The sequence below is a fragment of the Mustela nivalis genome, assembly GCF_964662115.1.
Source record: "Mustela nivalis genome assembly, chromosome: 1".
Taxonomy (NCBI): domain Eukaryota; kingdom Metazoa; phylum Chordata; class Mammalia; order Carnivora; family Mustelidae; genus Mustela; species Mustela nivalis.
The window spans coordinates 57,845,074-57,867,542 of NC_139020.1; the positions used below are offsets into that span (position 1 = coordinate 57,845,074).

At 40.7% G+C, this 22,469-nt stretch overlaps 1 protein-coding gene and 1 long non-coding RNA gene across 24 annotated transcripts in view; one reads left to right on the forward strand and one right to left on the reverse strand.

Moving 5' to 3' along the window:
• LOC309865866 overlaps positions 1 to 996 on the reverse strand; it is a 42,042-nt gene extending 41,046 nt beyond the window's left edge. Inside the window, exon 1 of the long non-coding RNA XR_014312282.1 lies at positions 283 to 996. This is a non-coding gene — a long non-coding RNA (uncharacterized lncRNA). The remainder of the gene's footprint in view (positions 1 to 282) is intronic.
• The window catches only part of PHLDB2 (pleckstrin homology like domain family B member 2), a 223,047-nt gene that overhangs the window by 88,498 nt on the left and 112,080 nt on the right, over positions 1 to 22,469 (forward strand). For 20 of the 23 annotated variants that reach the window (XM_082729920.1, XM_082729942.1, XM_082729941.1 and 17 more), the window contains one exon: positions 17,826 to 17,942. The exons of 1 other annotated variant lie outside the window; for it this stretch is intronic. In XM_082729920.1, coding sequence (XP_082586046.1) covers positions 17,879 to 17,942 — 64 coding nt within the window. In that variant the 5' untranslated portion in view covers positions 17,826 to 17,878. The remainder of the gene's footprint in view (positions 1 to 17,825; positions 17,943 to 22,469) is intronic. 2 more of the 23 variants (XM_082729931.1, XM_082729939.1) reach the window with 1 other exon arrangement.

Below are 22,469 nucleotides of genomic sequence, written 5' to 3' on the forward strand. Positions count from 1 at the left end.
TAGGGCTCAGTAACTATTTGCAAAGGGATGGCGGGATGAATGCATCCATGAATATGCATACGATAACCAGATGCAAAAAGTACCCTCGTAGGGCTGGAAGGCGGCCAGAATATGACATTCTTCTCCCGAGCAACTTTGAAAACAATGAAAGGTAGAGGTGGAAGTCTGGCAGGAGATTAAATGTCATCTTCATTACTGATAAAGCTGTTAGGGGAGGGTGTGGCTTGAGGACGTGACAAGAGCAGACTTCAAAAAATGAACTCCATAGTTGGAGAGACTTACCCACCAGCGGCCACACGGCTCCTTGCTAGAGGACTTGCCTCTCCACGATGGAGAGTGTGAAGAGGCAGACCGGGCATGTGTAATTCTTAAGGTCAGCTGGCTTCCAAGCACTATCCAGAGCAGTTTATTTCCCAAACGCACCAGTGGGAGAGTTGCCCCTTCTCCTCTGGGTCAGTGAGTGAAGTGGGAGAGGGAGGTCCAGAGGTTGACAGCAGCTGATGTCACTTGGGCTGGTAAACATGGGGCCTGGGGATGTTGCTCTCTGTTCCCTTCCCGGACGGCCCCACGGGAACTGACTGATTTATATGCTGGCGATATTTCCCACGAGGGACAGGAAGAGTGGATTACAAAGATACCTCCAAATTACATATGGGTCAGTGGATTATCTTTTGACTTCCCCCTCTAATTCCTCCTTTCCAGTTGACCTATGAACGCAGATGGAATGACGTACGTTGATAAACTTCTTACCAAGATTTGAAAATTGTTTTGGCTTCTAAAAGAGTACACTTTGTCTTTTATTCAATCAATTTTTTAAAAAAGATTTTATTTATTTATTTGACAGACAGAGATCACAAGTAGGCAGAGAGGCAGGCAGAGAGAGAGGAGGAAGCAGGCTCCCTGCTGAGCAGAGAGCCCAATGCGGGATTCGATCCAGGACCCTGGGATCATGACCTGAGCCAAAGGCAGAGGCTTTAACCCACTGAGCCATCCAGGCGCCCCTTATTCAATCAATTTAATGAAACCTAGCAAATATTTGCTGACACGCAGCCAAGTACCAAGCACAGTAAAATATAAAGATGTGTACACCACAGTGATCCTGTGGAAATTACGATCCACTTAGCATCCAGTGGGTCGTTTCTCTCAAGTAGAGAAAAGGGAACCCAATTATGAGAGCAAAATAAACAGACAAATATTTGGCAATCTTTTTTCTAGTGGCTTTGAGCAGTTTAAATGATTGTGCATCCAAAATTTAAGACGTTTTCTCTTCTCTTATCACTAGCATTAATTAAAGCCAAGATACTAACGATAAAGTTCTTGGCAACCACCAGAGTCATTTATCTTCTCTCTTTCTGTCCACCTCGCACCCTCTTGGGAAGACCTGCCATTGGCAAAGGGAGGAACAGGGTGAAAGTGTGCACAAAGGTTGTTGACAGCCAGCACAGCTGCTGAAAAACAACTCAGATTAGTGGATGGATAGTTCCATCTCCCTGAAGGAAGGCATCTTACTTACTCCTGTCCTATCCTGTATTCTGGCATCTTGCATTATTCTCTTGTTTGAACTCAAAAAAATCTTGACTTCTCACCTTTCTAAGAATTCTATTTGTTTTTTATTTAACTGGATTCTCAAAGGTTACTCACTTTATTTCACTAGATCTTAAACTCACAATTCTGTTTTGTGTCGTTTTTACTTCCTCTTGTCTTACATCCTCTCATCACCAAATGGAAGAATGACTCAAAAGAAACAGGGAATTGATTCCAATCCCTAACAGATTCAGGTTCAGGGGCTTTTCCCAACTTCAACTTTAAAAAAACCATTATGGAGCCAAGCAACCGTGGAGAAATTTGTAATTTTCTTCCCCCAAGAATGCTAAACAATGTACAGAAAGCTAGTAAAATGTGGAGGCACATAAAGCCTCCATATCCTCAGCACTGGTCCTGATTTCTGAAAAGCAGCCTTTCTTCTTCCTCTCATTCCTGTACATCGACTAGATCAACAGCAGGAGCAGGAAGTCATGATTTTCGCTCTAGAATAGCTTGGCAGCGTACACTGCCTGAGGACAAGTAGGGAAACCAGGTCTGGCATTTCTGTTTGAGAAAGAAAGAAACTGGCAACTCTTTATTTGAAATGCTGTATTTTTTTCTATTAACTTATGAGATAGCATATAAATTCATAACAGTGATTTAAAATATAGGTATATATTATATATACATACACGCACTCCTTGGGTGTGTATAAATCACTTATTTCTAAATATCATGAATAAAGAAAATAGCAAACAGAGTCAACACATCCCAGGGTCTGAGAATGTCATTGTCAGCATGAAGGGCTGTGAGATCTTAGGCGATTAAAACACTCCCATGCCTTTCTGCTTGCTTTGTAAAGAAAAAGGAAAAGAAAAGGAAGGCATTATTACATGGTTTTTATTGTCCTTGTGTCTGTTCAGAATCTAACAGGGACAGGACACATAAAAGAAAACTGATAACAGTAGGATTACAAATATTGTGGAGACTTATGTAGTTAACTTTGCATAATGTATTATTTAATACTTATCCAAGGCAATGTATATTAAATATTGAACAGACTTTAAAAGAAGCTTTTCATGTATTAAAAATAATTCATTAGTGGGCTTTGGAGATAATATTCACTTAGTAAAATACACAGTATCTCTTCTGCCCAAAGCATTTTGAAGCTATGCAGGGAAATGAGATCTTCCTAGAAGCTGTGATAAGCACTTTTCTAGGGTCAATAAGATAGAAGGAGCCCATTTGCAAAAATTTTCTTAGAGTCATCAATTTAAATTTGCCCAGAGAAGATATCAGTAATCCTGTGATAGAACTTTGGCTCTATAACATACCCCTATAATACCCTGTGTGAAATCCATTTTTATGGTATGTTTACCCTGTATTTAATATGTCCCAATACCCGGTATTGTTCAAGACAAATTCGAATAAATGCAGCTTATTTCATATGAGACTATGCAAGCAGAACATCACTATTTGTCCATGTTTTAGGCAGATCTGTAGATCTCATAGATGCTCTGAATAAAAATATAAATATAGACACAGATGTAGCTTAGGCTACAGCCCAGGTTATAAATGTAAATAAGTTCAAGATGGTGACAGATACATTCATGAAGACAAGTTTCACCAATGGGATGTTGCCTTATCTACCAACATTCATGGTAGGTTGGAATGCCCAGAATTAATTACTACAGAATCACATAGATGACAAGAGTTTTTCTTTAGGGTGAGCGGGCTGGGTCAACAAGAGTTATTCCCTACAATCCTGGGACAGCAGAAGTAGAAAAGATCTGTGGTACTTTCCTCTGACCCTGCCATCTCAGCTGTACACTCTACCCAGATGGGCCACATCTCCTGACTGGCCCTTCCAGAACCAGAATCTAGAAGGCCTGCCCTGACACTCCATCCATGCTGCCAACAGTCACCACCCCAAAAGCACGATTGAACCCTTTATACGTGACACACATTAATGTACACTGAGTCATCATCTGTGCCCCAAACCTAATTGTCCTTCCAGACTTTACTGTTTCTGTCAAGGGCGCCATTTGCTTGTAATTGTATTAAATTTGTGAACTTAAAAGAGCTTGTTATGCTTTTATTAAAGGAAAAAAAAAAAAACAAAGAAGTGCAAAAGGTAAAATTACACAAGTTTTTCAGAGAATTTATTTTATTTTATTTTTTAAAAGATTTTATTTATTTATTTGACAGAGAGAAATCACAAGTAGATGGAGAGGCAGGCAGAGAGAGAGAGAGAGGGAAGCAGGCTCCCTGCTGAGCAGAGAGCCCTATGCGGGACTTGATCCCAGGACCCTGAGATCATGACCTGAGCCGAAGGCAGCAGCTTAACCCACTGAGCCACCCAGACGCCCCAGAGAATTTATTTTAAAGACCACTTCGCCCCCACACCTTTCCAAAATTCCCAGTTTCCAAACGAAAACAGCATTGTAGCATTAATTTTAGTATTTTTCTTTTCTGACACTTGGGCTTTTCTTCTGCTTTTAACAAAAATCAGATGACATTACACACACACATGCACATGTATGTTTATAACATGCTGTTTTCATTTAAAACTTATTCAGGTCAGTTTATTTCGAGTTACTTAACACTCATATTACTCCACTGTATAGACATACCACACTTACCCAAGACCTCATTGATGGTTATTTTGGTTTTTTACCATTATGCTGTCACAAATGAGATTGCAGTAAATATCGATGGACATATGGCTGTGAGTACTTTTGCTCTCTTGTTTTTATAAGGCAGATTTTTCAAAAGTGAGAAGGCTATAGCACACATAGGGTATCCTGTTGGAATAACTTTTAATAAATTCTTGCCCAGTTTTTGGATCAGCTTTTGACTTCTCTTATCCCTTATACTAATCTTCTTCTTTTTGGCTCCAACTCAAAAATCTATAGAAACATCTTTTGTAATATCATCCTGCCATTTAATCCTGACCTGAATCTCCTGGCTACATTTTTTAGGTACTGGGTAGATACTAACATGCTTGGACACTGACTTTAGTTTCCTAACAGGTCTTTGTTTACCTGGCCTCTCATTCCACACATGACAGTCATATTAATCTTCTCAAAAATTGCCTTATGCCTATCACATCTCTAGAACCTTCCACAGGTTTCCATTACCTAAAAAATGAATCTTAATCATGCATGCAAGATCCTTCACAGCCAAGCTTCAATCTTTCTCATTTTACCCTTATTTCTCCTATTTAAAAATTAGAATGGTAGCATCAAGAACTGTGCTTTGAATTTTAGTCTATCTAACAAGAAGATGTATGTTCTTACTACTACAACATACTTTGGTATGTTCTTACTACTACAACATACTTCGGTTCAATTCAATAAATATTTGTGTAACATGTAATGTAAAACACTCTATTAGATGCTAGAGAGGATGGAAATTTTAAAAATAGTGGCACATGGTTGACCTTTAATCATGGTTCCTCCACCCCAAATATGCTTTGTGCTATGTGACCTTCCTTCTGGCAATAGCAGGTTTAAACAAACATGGACACCTATCCCAGGTGTCCGTTGCTCTCTAATAAGCCACCCCAAAACTCAATGACTTAAAGCAATGACAACATGTACGTGGCTCACACATCTAAAATTTAGGTAAAGCTCAGAGGAGAGGGACGCCTGGGTGGCTCAGTTGGTTAAGCAGCTGCCTTTGGCTCAGGTCATGATCCCAGCGTCCTGGGATCGAGTCCCACATCGGGCTCCTTGCTCAGCAGGGAACCTGCTTCTCCCTCTGCCTCTGCCTGCCATTCTGTCTGCCTGTGCTTGCTCTCTCCCCCTCTCTCCCTCTGATAAATAAATAAAATCTTAAAAAAAAAAAAAAAAAAAAAAAGCTCAGAGGAGAGTCTTTGTTTCTGCCCTGCTCAGCGCTCAGCATTGGCTGTGGTGGCTTGGAGGCCAGGATGGGGAATCATATGAAACCTTGTCCACTCCCCAGTCTGAGAGTCGGTGCTGGCTGTCAGCAGGGTCCTCAATGAAGACTGTAGCCTGGAACACCTTCACATCTCAACTCTATGTAATCTTTTCCCTTTCTTTGGCTCCATGCACAAGCACCCCAAAGGGCCAGGCAGGAGTTGTTTTGCCTATTAGGATTCAGCCACTGAAAGCACGTCATATCACTTCCACTGCAGCTCCCCCAGATCCAAGAGAAGAAGTTGTGGAGTCCCGTCTCCTGAGGAAGGACTGTCAGAGCCATGCCACAAGAATGTGTCATGTTGCATGTGTGTTTATGTGACCATCCGTAGAACACAATATGCCACACCACCTAGAGATGTGCCAGTGACCTGTCATAGGAAAATAATTCAGGACAATCAAATTCCCTTTCAAGTAAATATAGCTTGAGAACAATTTAGAGAATAAAATAGCTGCTGCAGATTAATCTGGAAGAACATAACAAAGAAAGAGGGGGAGGGGCATGAAGAAGCATGTGGTCACTGCAGTTATGAGGTTATAGAAACCAGGAGTAGGAACCACTTTTAAACATATTCCCAAAAGGGCATGGTAACAAACACGTAATAGGTGCTCAGATATGTCATAGGAAGTAATACGTAAGTGACTAGAAGGAGGGAACCCAAAGCGGGGGGGTAAGTTTGGAAGGGGAAATATGAGATTCTATTAGAAATATGTTGAGTTTGAGGTTCCAGTGATCGCTCCCCTCTGAGATGTCTGGCAAGCAGTTGGTAAAGAGGGTCTGTGGTCCAGAGGGTCTGTGGTTGGTAGAAGGACTCAGAAAGCCATGGACAAGGTGAAGCTTTGGCAGGATGAGGCTGTCGAGAAGGAACAGGTAGCGGAAGACCAATGACTCATGAGCAAGCAAAATAACGTGTGCTTAATTCTGTAGGCTCAGCGTCTGAACACCTGGATTTAACATCTGTGATACAGGCTTCACTACTTAACTAAGTGTGTATTTTCTTAGATTTAGCTACTTAATCTCTCTGTACCTTGGTGTCTTGTTATGACATTGTTACAATAATAAAACCTACACTGTAGGGTTATAGATTAAATGATATAATGCCTGCAAAGTACTTGGGACAGAGCTTAGCACATATGAGGCAGTTAATGCATACTAATTTTTTTAAAAATTTTAATTTTGTATTTGAGAGAGAGAATGAGTGGTGGGGAAGGGCAGAGAGAGAGAGAGAGAGAAGCAGGCTCCCTGCTGGGCAGGGACTATCCCCCCCCCCTTTCCCCCCCAACCCCGGCCAACTCAGGACTTGATCCCAGGACACCAGGATCATGACCTGAGCAAAAGGCAGATGCTTCACAGACTGAGTCACCCAGGTGCCCACCAGGGCATACTAATTTTAATAACTATTGTTATTTTTTTAACATCTGATGTTTAGGAATGAGCACAGGAAGCGCCAGAGAATAATACTCAGCATAAAGGCCTTAGAAACCCTTATATAACAGTCCTGATAAATGTTCAGAGGAAAAATTCGTCTCCTTTCCAAAGTGGTTCCAGGACAATCTCTCTTAGGTGAGATGCAGTTATAGTTACATGCATTGCCAAGTTGCCAAACATCAGAGCTGCTGATTTTGTTAATGAAAAGGGGTGACACGGTGAGTTGTATTTTCCATAACAACATTTCACAAAGTTTGTGCTTTTGGAGGAGGCAGAATGATGCGTTGTATCAAAAAAAAAGATGTTCTATATGCAAATAAATTTGAGAAATACTGGATTAAACAAACTTAAATAGATGTTTCCTTTAATGCATCTGCTACCATGAGCCATGGTTTGCTAAGAAGAGGCTATCAACAGCATCATTTTCCAGCCTCTTATAAGTTTTTTTTAGGGATCATTCTGTTAGCGCTATGTGTAGAACACAACTTCTCAATGTTAGTCAAGGAAGAATCTCTTGAGAAATTTCATAAGAAAAAAATACATATTATTGGGGCACTTGGCTGGCACAATAAATTAAACATCCAACTCTTGGTTTTGGCTCAGATCTTGATCTCAGAGTCGTGAGATGGAGCCCTGCTTAAAACTTTCTCTCCGTCTCCCTCTACCCTTCCTACCTATGAGCATGCACTCTCTCTCTAAAATAAATTTAAAAATCTTTTTAAAAAATTTTAAAAGAATAAATTTTACTGGATCCACCTCTACAGATTCTGATTAGAAAGTCTGGGCTGGTATTAAGGAATCTGTATTTTTTAAAGTTCCGTGGGGTGGCCCTGTCTATAGACAACTAGGAAGAGGAATTTTGCCCTTTGCATAATCCATAATCCCTCCCTTTCCTTCCAACCTGTTCTGAGAAAAAATGGCCCCCACAAAAAAAGGGTAGCAAAAAAAAAAAAAAAAAAAAATAGTGGGTGTTAGGAGGTGTTATTCTGCCACCAAGGAGATGAGATAATAGAATATCAACATTCAAAAATTCTTTCACTGAGGTGGCTTTGAAAAGTATGGATCCCAGGCACTCAAGAAAATCTAGAATTTGCTATAAAAACCTGGGAGCTGGGGCGCCTGGGTGGCTCAGTGGGTTAAAGTCTCTGCCTTCGGCTCAGGTCATGATCTCAGGGTCCTGGGATCAAGCCCCACATCCAAGTCTCTGCTCAGCAGGGAGCCTGTTTCCTCCTCTCTCTCTGCCTGCTTCTCTGCCTACTTGTGATCTCTGTCTGTCAAATAAATAAATAAAATCTTAAAAAAAAAAAAAAGAGTTTCTTCACTCTGTTAAAAAAACAAACAAACAAACCTGGGAGCTTTCCCCATGATCATTGACACTGGCTCAAGCAATTGTCTGGACCCAAAAAATAAGGAATATCCAATAACATATCTGGGTAAATTAACGAGGACAAAGATTCTTCAAACAAACATAGCTGTATGGTTACCTATATACCTGTTATGCTTTCAAAAGCCTTTAGATAATTGATGAAAGCTAATGATATCATATATATATTATATGTATATATATCAGAAAAATATAATTATGGAAACGTAACTGTATGCTCTACATGTAAAGAAATTTGAATTATCATTCCATGGGATTAGTGGTGATCTAACAGATTTCCAAGAATTTCCAACAGAACTTTGAAACAAAGTTAGATTCAAATGTTTTGTTTTGTTTTTTTGACTTGCCTAGAACTCATATCTAACACAGTGGGAACAATTGTGTTCTCTGTAGGCCTATTTCAAATTTAATCTAAGAAAAGTCTCCTTACCTGAGATTTACCTGGAAACCAATCAGACCTGAGAATACACAACCTAAAAGATGTATTGTTAAATCTAACCTAAGAGAGATTGTCCTAGAACCATTTTGGAAAGAAGACAATTTTTTCCTGTGAACATTGCATCAAGGAAGAACTCAGCTAAGAGTGAATGGCTTACTCTATTTCCACTTTTACAGCCTGCTTTAAAACTTTTATGGGAAAAATAAAAGGAGATAAAAGCATGGATCACTTCCACACTTCTCTCTACACACTAAAGCAACTGTTCATTTTCTATGTCCGGCAGGATGGGTTTTGGTTGTGTTCAGTTCTGGCCTTTTCCAACACCCCTGGCACCGAGGGGATGGGAGTGAGGGTGAATTAGTCTATGAAAGGCAGCCTGCGCTACAATTTTCCAGACTGGGGGGGAAAAAAATCCTAAAAAGATAAAACCACTAAATGCAATACATGGTCCTAGTTTAGCTCCGACAAAGAATACTGTTGGGACAAGCAATTAAACTTGAAAGGAGTTTGTAAATTCAATGCTAGTGTCAATGATAATTTCTTGATTTTGATCCTGATATCATGAGTCTCTAACAAATGTCCTTGTTTGATGGGGTATGTGATGGGCACCATGTTCAAAACTTAATACAAATGGTTCCAGGAAAAATCAGCAAAATACCCTCTGTGTTCTTGCAGCTTTTCTGAAGCTTGAAGTTATTCTAAAACTAGCAAAACTAAAATTGGCACTAATGAGTTAACATTTATTTTGTTGTTTGTGTTAGTTTATTGTTGATTGTCTCAGGTTCTCTGAGTAACCTATCATATCATCTGAAAATAGTTTCACTTCTTTTAGCATTCCTGTACCTCCTATTGTTCTTCCCTTTTAAATTGTACTGGCTAAGACCTCTAGAACAATGTTCAGCAGTAGTGGTAGAGATAGTAAGATCAGTAGACCTAGTAAGCATTCTTGACTCTTTCCTAATCTTAGTGGAAGTGTCTCTAGTATTTCCTCATTATGTACAATGCTGATTTTAGGACTGAGGTATTCTGTTTAGGAAATATGCTTCAAATCTTATTTTCTTGAGTGTTTTTATCAGGAAGTTTTGTCAAAAGCTTTTTTTTTATACAGGGGATGATCACATACTTATTCCTCTTACATCTACTGATTTACTATTTATATTACTAGATTTCCTAATACTGAATCATCCTTGCATTTATTAAATAAACCTCATTTGGTCATGGTATGTATTTTCTTAATGTGGTGTTGGATATTGTTTTCAAATACTTAATCCACATTTTTTGCATTGACATTGGATGATTGCTTGCAAAAGTATTTGCATATTAGAGTCATGTTCCTCCACTGTTCTTAGCAGAGCAGTCTCCATGAGAGGGAGCTTGGTGACAACAGAAAGGTTATTGAAGGGGCACCTAGGTGTCTCAGTCAGTTAAGCATCTGCCTTCGGCTCAGGTCATGATCCTGGGGTCCTGGGATTGAGCCCCACATTGGGCTCCCTGCTCAGTGGGAAGCCTGCTTTCCTTCTCTTTCCACTGCTTCTGTGTTTGTGCTCTCTCTCTCTCACTCTCTCTCTCTCTCTCTGTTAAATAAGGAAATAAAATATGTATTTTTTAGAAGAAAGATTGTGGGAGGTGGGGGCAACGGAGAGATGGAGAGACCCTTCTTCGGAGTCCCACAGACCTTTAGATGTTTGCTGGCCCCCTCCGCTGACTGACTTTTTGACCTTGGAAAAGTTCATCCTTCTCTTCTACCTTCTATTCTCTCATATGTCAGATGACAAACCCACCCCCAATAATTTAGACTACATGATGTCTGTGAAAACTTCAGCACGATGTCTGGCGCAGTGGCAGCCCACATAAGCATTGAGATATTTTATCATAAGTATTTTTCTCCTGCTCTTCTCACATTATAAAGAAAGCAGTGCTGGAATATATGTGAAGAGATACCATAGTTTCCTCAGGAGACACTCAGGGTCCCTGTTTCAATGGTTCCCAGCATTTTGCTATGATTGCCCAGCACAGAAGACATTGAACTAGATGAGTATGTTTTGTTTGCTTTTCCAGTTACCCTGCTCTACACTAGAGCTCTGTTTGTGAATAGTTAAGACTTGAGGAGTGCCAAGCGGGGACAGGAGGGAGGACAGTGAAAGGAGTGGAAAAACAAGATACAATTTCTTCAGCCCTTACCCCATGCCAAGAACTACTTTAGCTATATCAGTAGTAAAATCGGTGAGGAAAGTTGAGAGGTAGCATCAAGATCTCAAAACCTGAGAGAAGCATCTTGAAAGGCAAGTAGGCAAGAGCACTGTTTCCCTGTCTAAGAGTTGAGATTAGTTTCTGTTCTTTTCTTCTCACTCACAACCTCTCAGAGTAGAGGGGACTGGAGAGACACATTCTCTCTTGGCTCCTTTATCTCTCAGTGTTCCACACCTCAGGAAACCACTCGGTCCAACGTAGTGGTCCTGCTCCTAAGACTCCTGAGTGTGAACGAGGTTAGGACAGACCTAATTTGTGGATGTGTTTATTCTACAACTCTTCCTTACTGACACATTTATTTTACAATACTTGGTGTGGATGGCAGAAATGAAAACACTGTCTACTACTCTCAGATTGGTGGAGTGCTCCCACAAGGTGCTGTGGGAGTGCCAGGGGAGAAGAGGTTGGCCTAAAGGCATTTGTGCTGAACCTAGAAAGTTGAAGCTGAGTGGAATGGCAAGTCTTGTGGGAAACAGCATAGAACAGGGATTTTAAAAAGAAGCTCCAGACTGACACAGACCTAGATACATATAGATATAGATAGATATAGATATAGATATATTAAGACCTTTTATTTTTTTATTTTTATTTTTTCAAAATTTCTTTCCAGCTTAACAATATTCATTGTTTTTGCCCCACACCCAGTGCTCCATGCAATACGTGCCCTCCCTAATACCCACCACCTTGTTCCCCCAACCTCCCATCCCCCACCCCTTCAAGACCCTCAGGTTGTTTTCAGAGTCCATATGGTTCAGTGAGGACATGGTTCACCTCCCCTTCCATGGTTCACCTCCCCTTCCAATTTCCCCCAACTCCCTTCTCCTCTCTAACTCCCCATGTCCTCCATGCTATTTGTCATGCTCCACAAATAAGTGAAACCATACGATAATTGACTCTCTCTGCTTGACTTATTTCACTCAGCATAATCTCTTCCAGTCTCGTCCATGTTGCTACAAAAGTTGGATATTCATCCTTTCTGATGGAGGCATAATACTCCATAGTGTAGATGGACCACATCTTCCTTATCCATTCGTCTGTTGAATGGCATCTTGTTTTTTTCCACAGTTTGGCGACCATGGCCATTGCTGCTATAAACATTGGGGTACAGATGGCCCTTCTTTTCACATCTGTATCTTTGGGGCAAATACCCACTAGTGCAATTGCAGAGTCATAGGGAAGCTCTATTTTTAATTTCTTGAGGAATCTCCACACTGTTCTCCAAAGTGGCTGCACCAACCTGCATTCCCACCAACAGTGCAAGAGGGTTCCCCTTTCTCCACATCCTCTCCAACACATGTTGTTTCCTGTCTTGCTAATTTTGGCCATTCTAACTGGTGTAAGGTGGTATCTCAATGTGGTTTTAATTTGAATCTCCCTGATGGCTAGTGATGATGAACATTTTTTCATGTGTCTGATAGCTATTTGTATGTCTTCATTAGAGAAGTGCCTGTTCATATCTTCTGCCCATTTTTTGATATGATTATCTGTTTTGAGTGTGTTGAGTTTGAGGAGTTCTTTATAGATTCTGGATACCAACCTTTTGTCTGTACTGTCATTTGCAAATATCTTCTCCCATTCTGTGGCTTGCCTCTTTGTTTTGTTGACTGTCTCCTTTGCTGTGCAGAAGCTTTTGATCTTGATGAAGTCCCTTCATTTTCGCTTTTGTTTCCTTTGCCTTTGGAGACATATCTTGAAAGAAGTTGCTGTGGCTGATATCGAAGAGGTTACTACCTATGTTCTCCTCTAGGATTCTGATGGATTCCTGTCTCACATTGAGGTCTTTTATCCATTTTGAGTTTATCTTTGTGTACGGTGTAAGAAAATGGTTGAGTTTCATTCTTCTACATATAGCTGTCCAGTTTTCCCAGCACCATTTATTGAAGAGACTTTTTTCCACTGTACATTTTTTCCTGTTTTGTTGAAGATTATTTGACCATAGAGTTAAGGGTCCATATCTGGCTCTCTACTCTGTTCCACTGGTCTATGTGACTGTTTTTATGCCAATATCATGCTGTCTTGGTGATTACAGCTTTGTTGTAAAGCTTGAAATCAGGTAACGTGTTGTCGCCAGTTTTATTTTTGTTTTTCAACATTTCCTTAGCAATTCGGGGTCTCTTCTGATTCCATACAAATTTTAGGATTATTTGCTCCAGCTCTTTGAAGAATTTTGATTGGAATGGCATTAAAAGGATAGATTGCTCTAGGCAGTATAGACATTTTAGCAATGTTTATTCTTCCAATCCAAGAGCATGGAATGGTCTTCCATCTTTTTGTGTCTTCTTCAATTTCTTTCATGGGTGTTCTGTAGTTCCTTGAGTATAGATCCTTTACCTCTTTGGTTAGGTTTATTCCCAGGTATCTTATGGCTCTTGGTGCTATAGTAAATGGAATTGATTCTCTAATTTCCCTTTCTGTATTTTCATTGTTAGTATATAAGAAAGCCACTGATTTCTGTACATTGACTTTGTATCCTGCCACGTTACTGAATTGCTGTATGAGTTCTAGTAGTTTGGGGGTGGAGTCTTTGGGGGTTTTCCATATAAAGAATCATGCCATCTGCGAAGAGAGAGAGTTTGACTTCTTCACTGCCTATTTGGATAACTTTTATTTCTCTTTGTTGTTTGATTGCTATTGCTAGGACTTCTAATACTATATTGAACAAGAGTGGTGAGAGTGGGCATCCTTGTCGTGTTTCTGATCTCAGCGGGAAGGCTGCAAGCTTTTTCCCATTGAGGTTGATATTTGCTGTGGGTCTTTTATAGATAGATTTTATGAAGTTCAGGAATGTTCCCTCTATCCCTATACTTTGAAGCGTTTTAATCAGGAAAGGATGCTGGATTTTGTCAAATGCTTTTTCTGCATCAGCTGAGAGGAACATGTGGTTCTTCTCTCAATATATATTTTTTTATTTGACAGACAGAGATCACAAGTAGGCAGAGAGGCAGGCGGGGGTGGGGGTGGGGTGGGGAAGCTGGCTCCCTGCTGAGCAGAGAGACTGATACAGGACTCTATCCCAGGACCCTGAGATCATCACCTGAGCTAAAGGCAGAGGTTTAACCCACTGAGCTACCCAGGCACCCAAGACCTTTTTTTTTTTTTTTTTTTTTTTAAGATTTTATTCATTTGTCAGAGAGAGAGAGCACAAGCAGGGGGAGCAGCAGACAGAGGGAGAAGCAAGCTCCCTGCTGAAGAAGAAACCCTATCCCAGGACCCTGAGATCACTACCTGGGCCCAAGCCGAAGGCAGGTGCTTAACCAGCTGAGCCACCCAGGCATCCCTCTAGGTCTAAATATTTTGTCTCTGTTTCTTTCTTGCTATTAACCTTGAACAAGTTCCTTACATTTTTCTGAACTTCAATTGTATTGTCTGCAAAATAATGGAAAAGTACCTAATATATATGTGTGTTTGTGGCAAAGATTAAAAGAGATAATGTAAATGAAACCCTTAGCATGATGCTTGGCTTGTGAATCCTCAAACATAATGGCTATTATTATCATTATCTGGTCTTCAGAGGTGTTCCTTAGCTCCTGCCTCTATCTATAGTCCTTTCCTCAGACCCAGAGCTTCTTTTTTTTTTTTTTTAAACAAATTACTGAGATTTAATTCCTATACCATACAATTCATCCATTTAAAGTATAGACTTCAATGGTTTTTTAAATGTATTTGCAGAATGTTCCACAATCTAATTTTAGAACATTTCTGTTAACCCCAAAAATAAACTTTTTTTTTTTTTTTAGATTTTATTCATTTATCTGACAGACAGAGATCACAAGTAGGCAGAGAGGCAAGCAGAGAGAGAGAGGAGGAAGCAGGCTCCCTTCTGAGCCGAGAGCCCAATGTGGGGCTCGATCCCAGGACCCTGGGATCATGACCTGAGACAAAGGCAGAGGCTTTAACCCACTGAGCCACCCAGGTGCCCCAACCCCCAAAATAAACTTTATACCCATTATCAGTCACTTCCTACCCTGACCTTTCCCCCAGAGCCAGCTCCAGTCTACTTTCTGTCTTTATAGACTTGCCTGTTCTGGACATTCTATACAAATAGAATCATATCATATAAGATGTGGTCTTTTGTGACTGGATTTTTTCACTCAGCATAATATTTTCAAGGTTTGTCTGTGTTGGAGCATCCTTTCTTTTTTATTGCCAAGTAATATCCCATTATACAGATCTACCATATTTCATTTATCCATTCACCTGTTGGAGGACATGTGGGTTGTTTCTGCTTTTTGTTTCTTATGAATAATAGTGATACAGATATTGGTATGCAAGTCATGTGTGAATATATGTTTTCATTTCTTTGGGGTATACACTTATAAGTAGAATTGTTGGAACTTACGGCAACTCCATGTTTAATCATTTGAGAAACTGCCACATTGTTTTCCAAAGTGGCATTTTGTTTTTCCAGAAGCTCCTTGCGTGTATCCTGTCCAACACTTGTTATTATCTGTCTTTTTATTAAACCCACCCCCATGGGTGGAAAGTGGTATCCCTTTGTGGTATTGACATGTTTTTCCCTAATGATTAATGATGTTCAGCATCTTTTCATCTGCTTAGTGGCTATTTGTATATCTTTTCTGGAGAAATTCAGATCCTGCGACCATTTTGATTTTTAAGAATCCTTTGACATTCCAGATTACATGTTCCTTATCAGATGTATGATTTGCAAATATTCTCTACCATTCTGTGGGTTGTCTTTTTCCTTTCTTGATGGCATTATTTGTGGCACAAAGTTTTTCAAGCTTTTTTTTTAATATTTTATTTATTTGACAGAGAGAGATCACAACTAGGCAGAGAGGCAAGCAGAGAGAGAGGAGGAAGCAGGCTCCCTGCGGAGCAAAGAGCCTGATGCAGGGCTCAATCCCAGGACCCCGGGATCATGACCTGAGCTGAAGGCAGAGGCCCCAACCCACTGAGCCATCCAGACGCCTCCAAGCTTCTTTTTAATATAACTTTGGAAGACTATGTTTCAGCATTTATCTCCTACGAAAATGTTCAAGCTGATGGACTCTCCATGGGAGACTTGGTCTTGTACTTCCCTGATAATCATGAGGCCCTCATCATGTAAAAATCCTCAGCTTTTAATGCTTCTGGCCATGGTCATTGATCTATGTAGGCATTGTCCTCATCACCTTTCCTCTATGAACTCTGTTGAAAGGAGGAGCACTTCTTCTAGTCAAGGCCAATCCTCTAGCTGGGTTCTTGACACAGTCCTTACTCTCTCTCCCACAACCTTGCTCATCACTTCATCTCCCTCCCTTCTAGATCTTTACCATTTCCCTCTTTATCGTCTCTCAACATATGAGCCAGCCTAACTTGACTATTTTGAGAAGAAGCAAAGCTTCTCATGATCTGACCCTCCAAATTTCCACCTCTAGCCATGATCTTTACCCTGCACTTTGCCTGGATGCTTTACTGACATATTCCAAATCAACACATCCAAAACTGAATTCCCTTCCTCACTCTACATCTGCTCCACTTCCAGTATTTCCATTCTTAGATAATGGCATCATCATCTATCAGCTACCAAAATCACACCATACTCTCCCATACCTTTCTTCCAGTACCAATAAATCATCTTGAGTTATCTTGTGCTGATAATATATATATATATATATATATATATATATATATATATATGCCTATGCCTATTTCTAGATCTATATGTATATCACAGTCTGAACCTTGTTATCTTAAACAAATGCCCTACTTTAGTTTCTTAATGTCTCTTCCTAGAAATATTGCATAGACCTCTAACTGGTCTTTCTGCCTCTAGTTCTTAAAATCCATCCTCCTTAATATACCAAGAATAATTTAAACAAAAGCCAATACTCTTTCAGCATCTTAATAGTAGCTGAGGGCTGTTACCTTACAAAGTAACATGCATTATTGACTTTTAATAACTCTTTTATTTGTCCTAAGTGTTAGGTCTCTCATCTGTGAAATGGGAATAGTAATACTTAGTCTTAGAGCCACTGTGAAAATTAGATGAGAAATATTTGGCATAGCAGGTGCACAATAAATTGGATCCCTTACATGACGGTGGGATCACATCACCTCCTGGGGCACCTCTGAGTCTGCAGAGAAAATTGGACTCATGAGAGTTGAGAAAGACATGACTTAAAGTCAAGAGCTCCTTGGGGAGCTCTTAAGAACAAAGACATTGGTTCCCTTCTCTATAATATGAGATTTTGTAAAAGTTAAAAGATATAATAAAGACTAAGTACCTAATAGGATGGTTGGCAAAGCATGGGATGAAAAACAGAAAATAAGAAACAACAAAACCCAAGCTGGGACAACTATGTTGAGAAACTGACTGTTCTGTCTAAATATTGGCCATGCTTGTTTGCTGGCATCTGTTTTTTTAAATCTGTAACAATTCTACCCAAAGAGGTGTGTGTGTGTGTGTGTGTGTGTGTGTGTGTGTGTGTTAAGGATTTTATTTATTTATTTGAGAAAGACTGAGAATGAGAGAGAGAGAGAAAGTGCATGAGCAGGGGGAGGGGCAGAGGGAGAAGGAGAAACAGACTTCCTGCTGAACAGGGAACCTGACAGGGGCTCTATCCCAGGATCCTGAGATCATGACCTGTGCTGAAGGCAGACACCTAACCAACTGACAACTGAGCCACCCAGGCTCCCTCCCTCCTCCCCCCAATGTCAAAGTGTGCTGTTGCTGGTGATGGGGTTTAAATCTGTCATTCTAAAGGGTCGCCTGCAGTGGGATTAGAAGATGATCCAGGATGTCTGTTTTTCAAATTCAACAGCCACTCATGTTCCCCATATGTTAGCTCTGTTGACCTTCAGTTTTCAGAGGTTGCCTTGACTTCCCAGTCATGGTACTTTTCTTTTCTCACCAAGTACAGGCCGGCATCGATCCCAGTTTCTCTTCTGAGATTCAGCAGAAGTTCCTGATGGAGGAAGACAATACCCAGAGAGAGGAGCCTGAGCAGGAGGGAGCTGACAAAGTGGCTACCGGTAAGAACTCTCAGTGTGCACGTCATTGATGGAGATTGTCGATAAATATTCACCAGTACCTACTCTCCATCATACCTACTAGAAATGATCTGGCATTTTCCAGCATAAATTCAAGAGTCCAGCAAGCACGAGAAAAATCTCTGCAGGCTGGCAATCCTTGCCTAGAGCTTCAGCCCTGTGCTTACTTACCTCACTGAAGACATGTTGAGGTCTGTTTAGACCAGAGGTTAGAATGACAAGCAGGCCAAAGTAGCTGGTGTGGAGATGTCTTTTTCAGTGACTCCTCGGTCATTCAAAAATTAAAGCCAACACAGAAAAAGCTGAGACGGGATGCACAGAGAAAGGTGTCCCGTCTTTTAGGCTCTCTTAGAGGAGCAGTGGATTTTGCTGCCTCTTCCAGGAGGGCAGAGGTCCCACGCAGCCATTCCCATCACAGGGCTGGTAGCGGCCGTTGAAATCTTTGTAATGTATTCCCCCATATTCAAAACAGAATGAGGGGACTCAAAAATGTCTATTTTCCTCATTATTTTTGATTCTGCCTCAGATGATCAAGTCATGGGCCAGGACAGGGAAAGGGCTACTGAGGGATATGCTGGGGACCACGTGTCAGTTAACCTCACTAGTGTTTCCCTGCCATGAGCTGTTACATGTCTGCACTGCCAAGTCCTCTTCTGTGAAGGGAGGGTGATTTCATGTTGGATTTAATTTTTCATTGACTCATTCTGCAAAGTCCTAGACATAGGAGGTAAAATAGAAAGTTTCTGTATCAGTCTAGGTTCTCCAAAGAACCACAATCTCTCTCTGTATATATACACATATATACATATATATGGGTGGGGTGGGGAGAGATTGATGGATTGATTTTATAGAATTGTCGCCTACGGTTGTGAAGCTTAGCAGGTCTGTAGGGCTGGTCACAGGCTGGAAATCCAGGCAACGTTTCTTTGCTCTTAAATTCTCTACGATTGTATGAGACCTAATCACATTATGGAAAGCAATTGCTTTACTCAAAGTCTATTGATTTAAATGTTAATCATAGCCCCCCCCCCAAAAAAAAAAAAACTTCATAGTGACATCTAGACTGTTGTTTGACCAAACAACCTGGCACCATAGCCTAGCAAAGCTGGCACAAAATTAACCATCACTGCCTTCTTACTTGACCAAGGCCAGGGATAAAGTTGGGAAAAGCTTTCTGGAAAGTATGTTTTCTGAACTATTGCTGCTTATTAAGAAAGAATGAGTATGACGCATGCAAAAAGCCACAAGTAGTATACTGAGATTGAAAGCAGCCCTCTCTGCAGGCTGGGGGGTAGGAAATGGTCAAGCTACCCTCTAGGAAAATAACCGGACCTAACCAAATGGTTTGTTTTCTGTTTATTTGCTTAATGAGAAGCTGAGGGTTCTGGATTTATTTTAGCCTAATGTCTTGATGGAGTCACTGAGGAATTCTTAAGCACTGAGGTGATGAGATTAGATTTTCAGTATTCAATACCAGTTCATGCTGTTCTCAATAAGTACACGATGTGTCTACCATGTCTGAAATACTATGGGAAGCCCAGGTCGTATAATGGTGATTCACGTGGAGGAGTCCCTGATTTCAAAGCTTGGGATTCTAGTGGGGACCTAGTGGGAAAAAGGACAAATGAAATAGTTATGAATTTTAGGTGAGTGCTCTTGAGACTGGAGGCTTGATTTGGAAGCTTACAATTCCAATGTCTGCCTACACCTGTCCCACTGGGCCATGATGTTCCTGTCCTAAGTGCAAACTTCAAATACTGAGTAATCCCTCAGTGATAGCCCCATAACCTCATCCCTTCTCCTGCCCAAATACAAAGGGTCTTGGATTTGATACTTTCTCTCTTTCTGAACTGTGTATCTTAGCTTTCCCTTTAGACTCTTTCCATCTTCCTTTGCCTTGGGTGAGCCTTGCCAACCACACACCACTGTCTCTCTAGCTTCAGGTCCAATGAAATCATATCTTCCCTATGCCCCGGGCTTGCTCCTGGGCTCCTTCTCTAGGAGTGAAGTTAAGAATACCAGGAGATCAATGAAGGTAAAGGGAATGGAGAAAAGAGATCTACTGACAGACATTTAAGAGGTAAAGATGATCTGGTTTGGCAATGGATTAGTAACAGGGGTTGGGGAAATAAGACTGAAGACATTTTCCAGACTGGGGGGATTGGATGACTGAATGTAAAGGGTGACTTTTCATTTAATTATGGACTATAAAAAGGAGGAGGGTTGAGGGATGTACGTGGAATAAGGAAATGATGATTTGGGGACACCGGGTCTGCTGTGCCCAAGGGACTCCCTGTAAAGGTGTACAGTATGTGATCACCACCTTCCTTCTTGTGTACCCCTCAACCCTCTTCTTTCTCGTACTAAGGACTGTGACAGCGACAGCTGGAAGAGAAAAAGAGAGGTTGATATTTCCAATAGAATCAAAGCATTCAACTATTTATGGAGTCCTAGAGAATTTAACCTGAAATGCTAATAGCTCATTAGAGCTAAAACTTTCTTTTGAGATCTAATTATCAATGAGTTATTAATTAGGGGTAATGTTGCTCTCCATCTATATGGATCCTTCAAAACTGACTGTGTAAGGAATTTTCCACCTGGATAGTCACTTTGATGAACTTCACAAGCCAGATGGGATGGGGGAAAAAACTAGCGTGTGTAATAGGAAAACAATAAATCACATCAAGGTTTGTCTTGATGCCTATCAGTGTGAATGGACAAGAGGAATGGGGAGCACTTAGGTGATTTCCCCCCACCAGCACTCCTGCTGTTGGGGATCCTCAAACTTTATCCAGGCTTTTTTGTAGAGGAAACAGAGGAAGAGCTGCTTTTCTGCCAGCAGGCTTGGGATAGGGGGAGAGAAATGAACCCTTTGAAAGTATTGACATTTGCCTTCTTGACTGGCAAATTCATTTCAAAGTATGTAAGCTTTCTCCTGTACTGTACGGGGTTGATAAGACTTTTATAAAAGCTGTAATATTACTTACTAAAGGCACAATATATTCATCAACTCATGTTCAAGTTCTGGAGATTCTTATGTCAATCTTATAAATACAAGACTAATATCAGGAATCAACCTCTTGAACAATCAGAGAAAGACCTTTTAAATAGAGTTTCTTTTGGTTCCTGTTTGAGAAAGAGCAAAGGAATACCATCTTCTTTAGGCATAACTGTAACTCATGTAAACTTGGTTCTTGGCAAAAGCCAGAAATTCAAATGACTCTAGAAGAACTGTCTTAGTCATAAACATAAACTATCTGTATCTTAGTCATAAACATAGCTATCTGTATCTCAGAACTAAATGCCCCAAACAACCACATACAACTTCCTGAGTGCTGACACTCAATCTCTAGCCAGTGTTGAGTTCTAAACACAAATGTTTTCATTAGCTCTCTTAACTCCCCCAGAGAGAAACAGTGCAATTATCCCTATAATGTGAAACATTATAAAAAAGGTCAAGTGAGTAGCCCCAAACCCCCGGTGACACAGTTGGCTCCCTGGAATATTAAAGCATTGAATTTCCAGTCCAACACTTGGCCCAACAGCCCAAAGGTACCTGTTCTGTGCTCATTTCTGTGAGCCTCTTTTGATCTGTAACTATGGAATCATCCTAGCCCGAGGAAAAGAATGGCAGTGAGGAGTGGACAGAGAGATTTGGTGTCTTGACTGAGCCTTTAGTGAATATGCGACTGCGCAGCCTTGACTCGGATTGACAGCTTTGCTTAACATGTGAGGAAAGAGAATCCTATGGCTTTACTGGAGTCTTCAAACTCTGTGGCTGGAGCTCATCTTTCTCTTTCATCCAGCCCCATATAATCAGTGTCCACTTCCTACACAGCCGCCGGCTCTTCCTGTATTTGTCCAGCAAGGAGGAGCCAGTGCAAGTTTAGAGCAAGGAAATGACCTAACTAAAATGGTATTAGACATGAAATCTAAAATTCAAAGCCCTATTCTTCCCCTCCCCCCCATAGCTGGCCCCAACTCCCCCATGTCGTCTCTCACGCTTCCATCCGTGTGGGATGCCCTGCTTCTCTAGTCCGCCTGGGCTTCTTTATGAATGCTCTCTCTTCTGTCTAGAAGGGACCTTTCTCCATAGAAAGATCACATGTGTTGTCTTCCTTGATAGACTCACTGGGTAGAGAGAAACCCTTTCCTGAACCCACTTGTATCACTTTTTTACAGTATGTTTTATTGTATTTTACCATGTTACAGTTTCCTGCTTGGCAGTAAACTCCTTATCTAGAGCCACATAATAAATGATTTGTTTTAGCTCTATCTTCCACTCATCCAGGCATATCATGTGGAACACAGTAGATGCTTAGTAAATTTGCCTTCGTGTTTAACATTCCTTATGTGCTGAATCCAGTCTGCTGCTCTGAGTTGGCAGAAGTCTCTAGAGCAGCGAGGTCTGTCTAGATCCAACACATCAATCTGAGCTCTTATCCCTATCCAACAGGCTCAGAGAAGTACGCTATATCCTGTCCTATCATATTATATAGCATACCATAG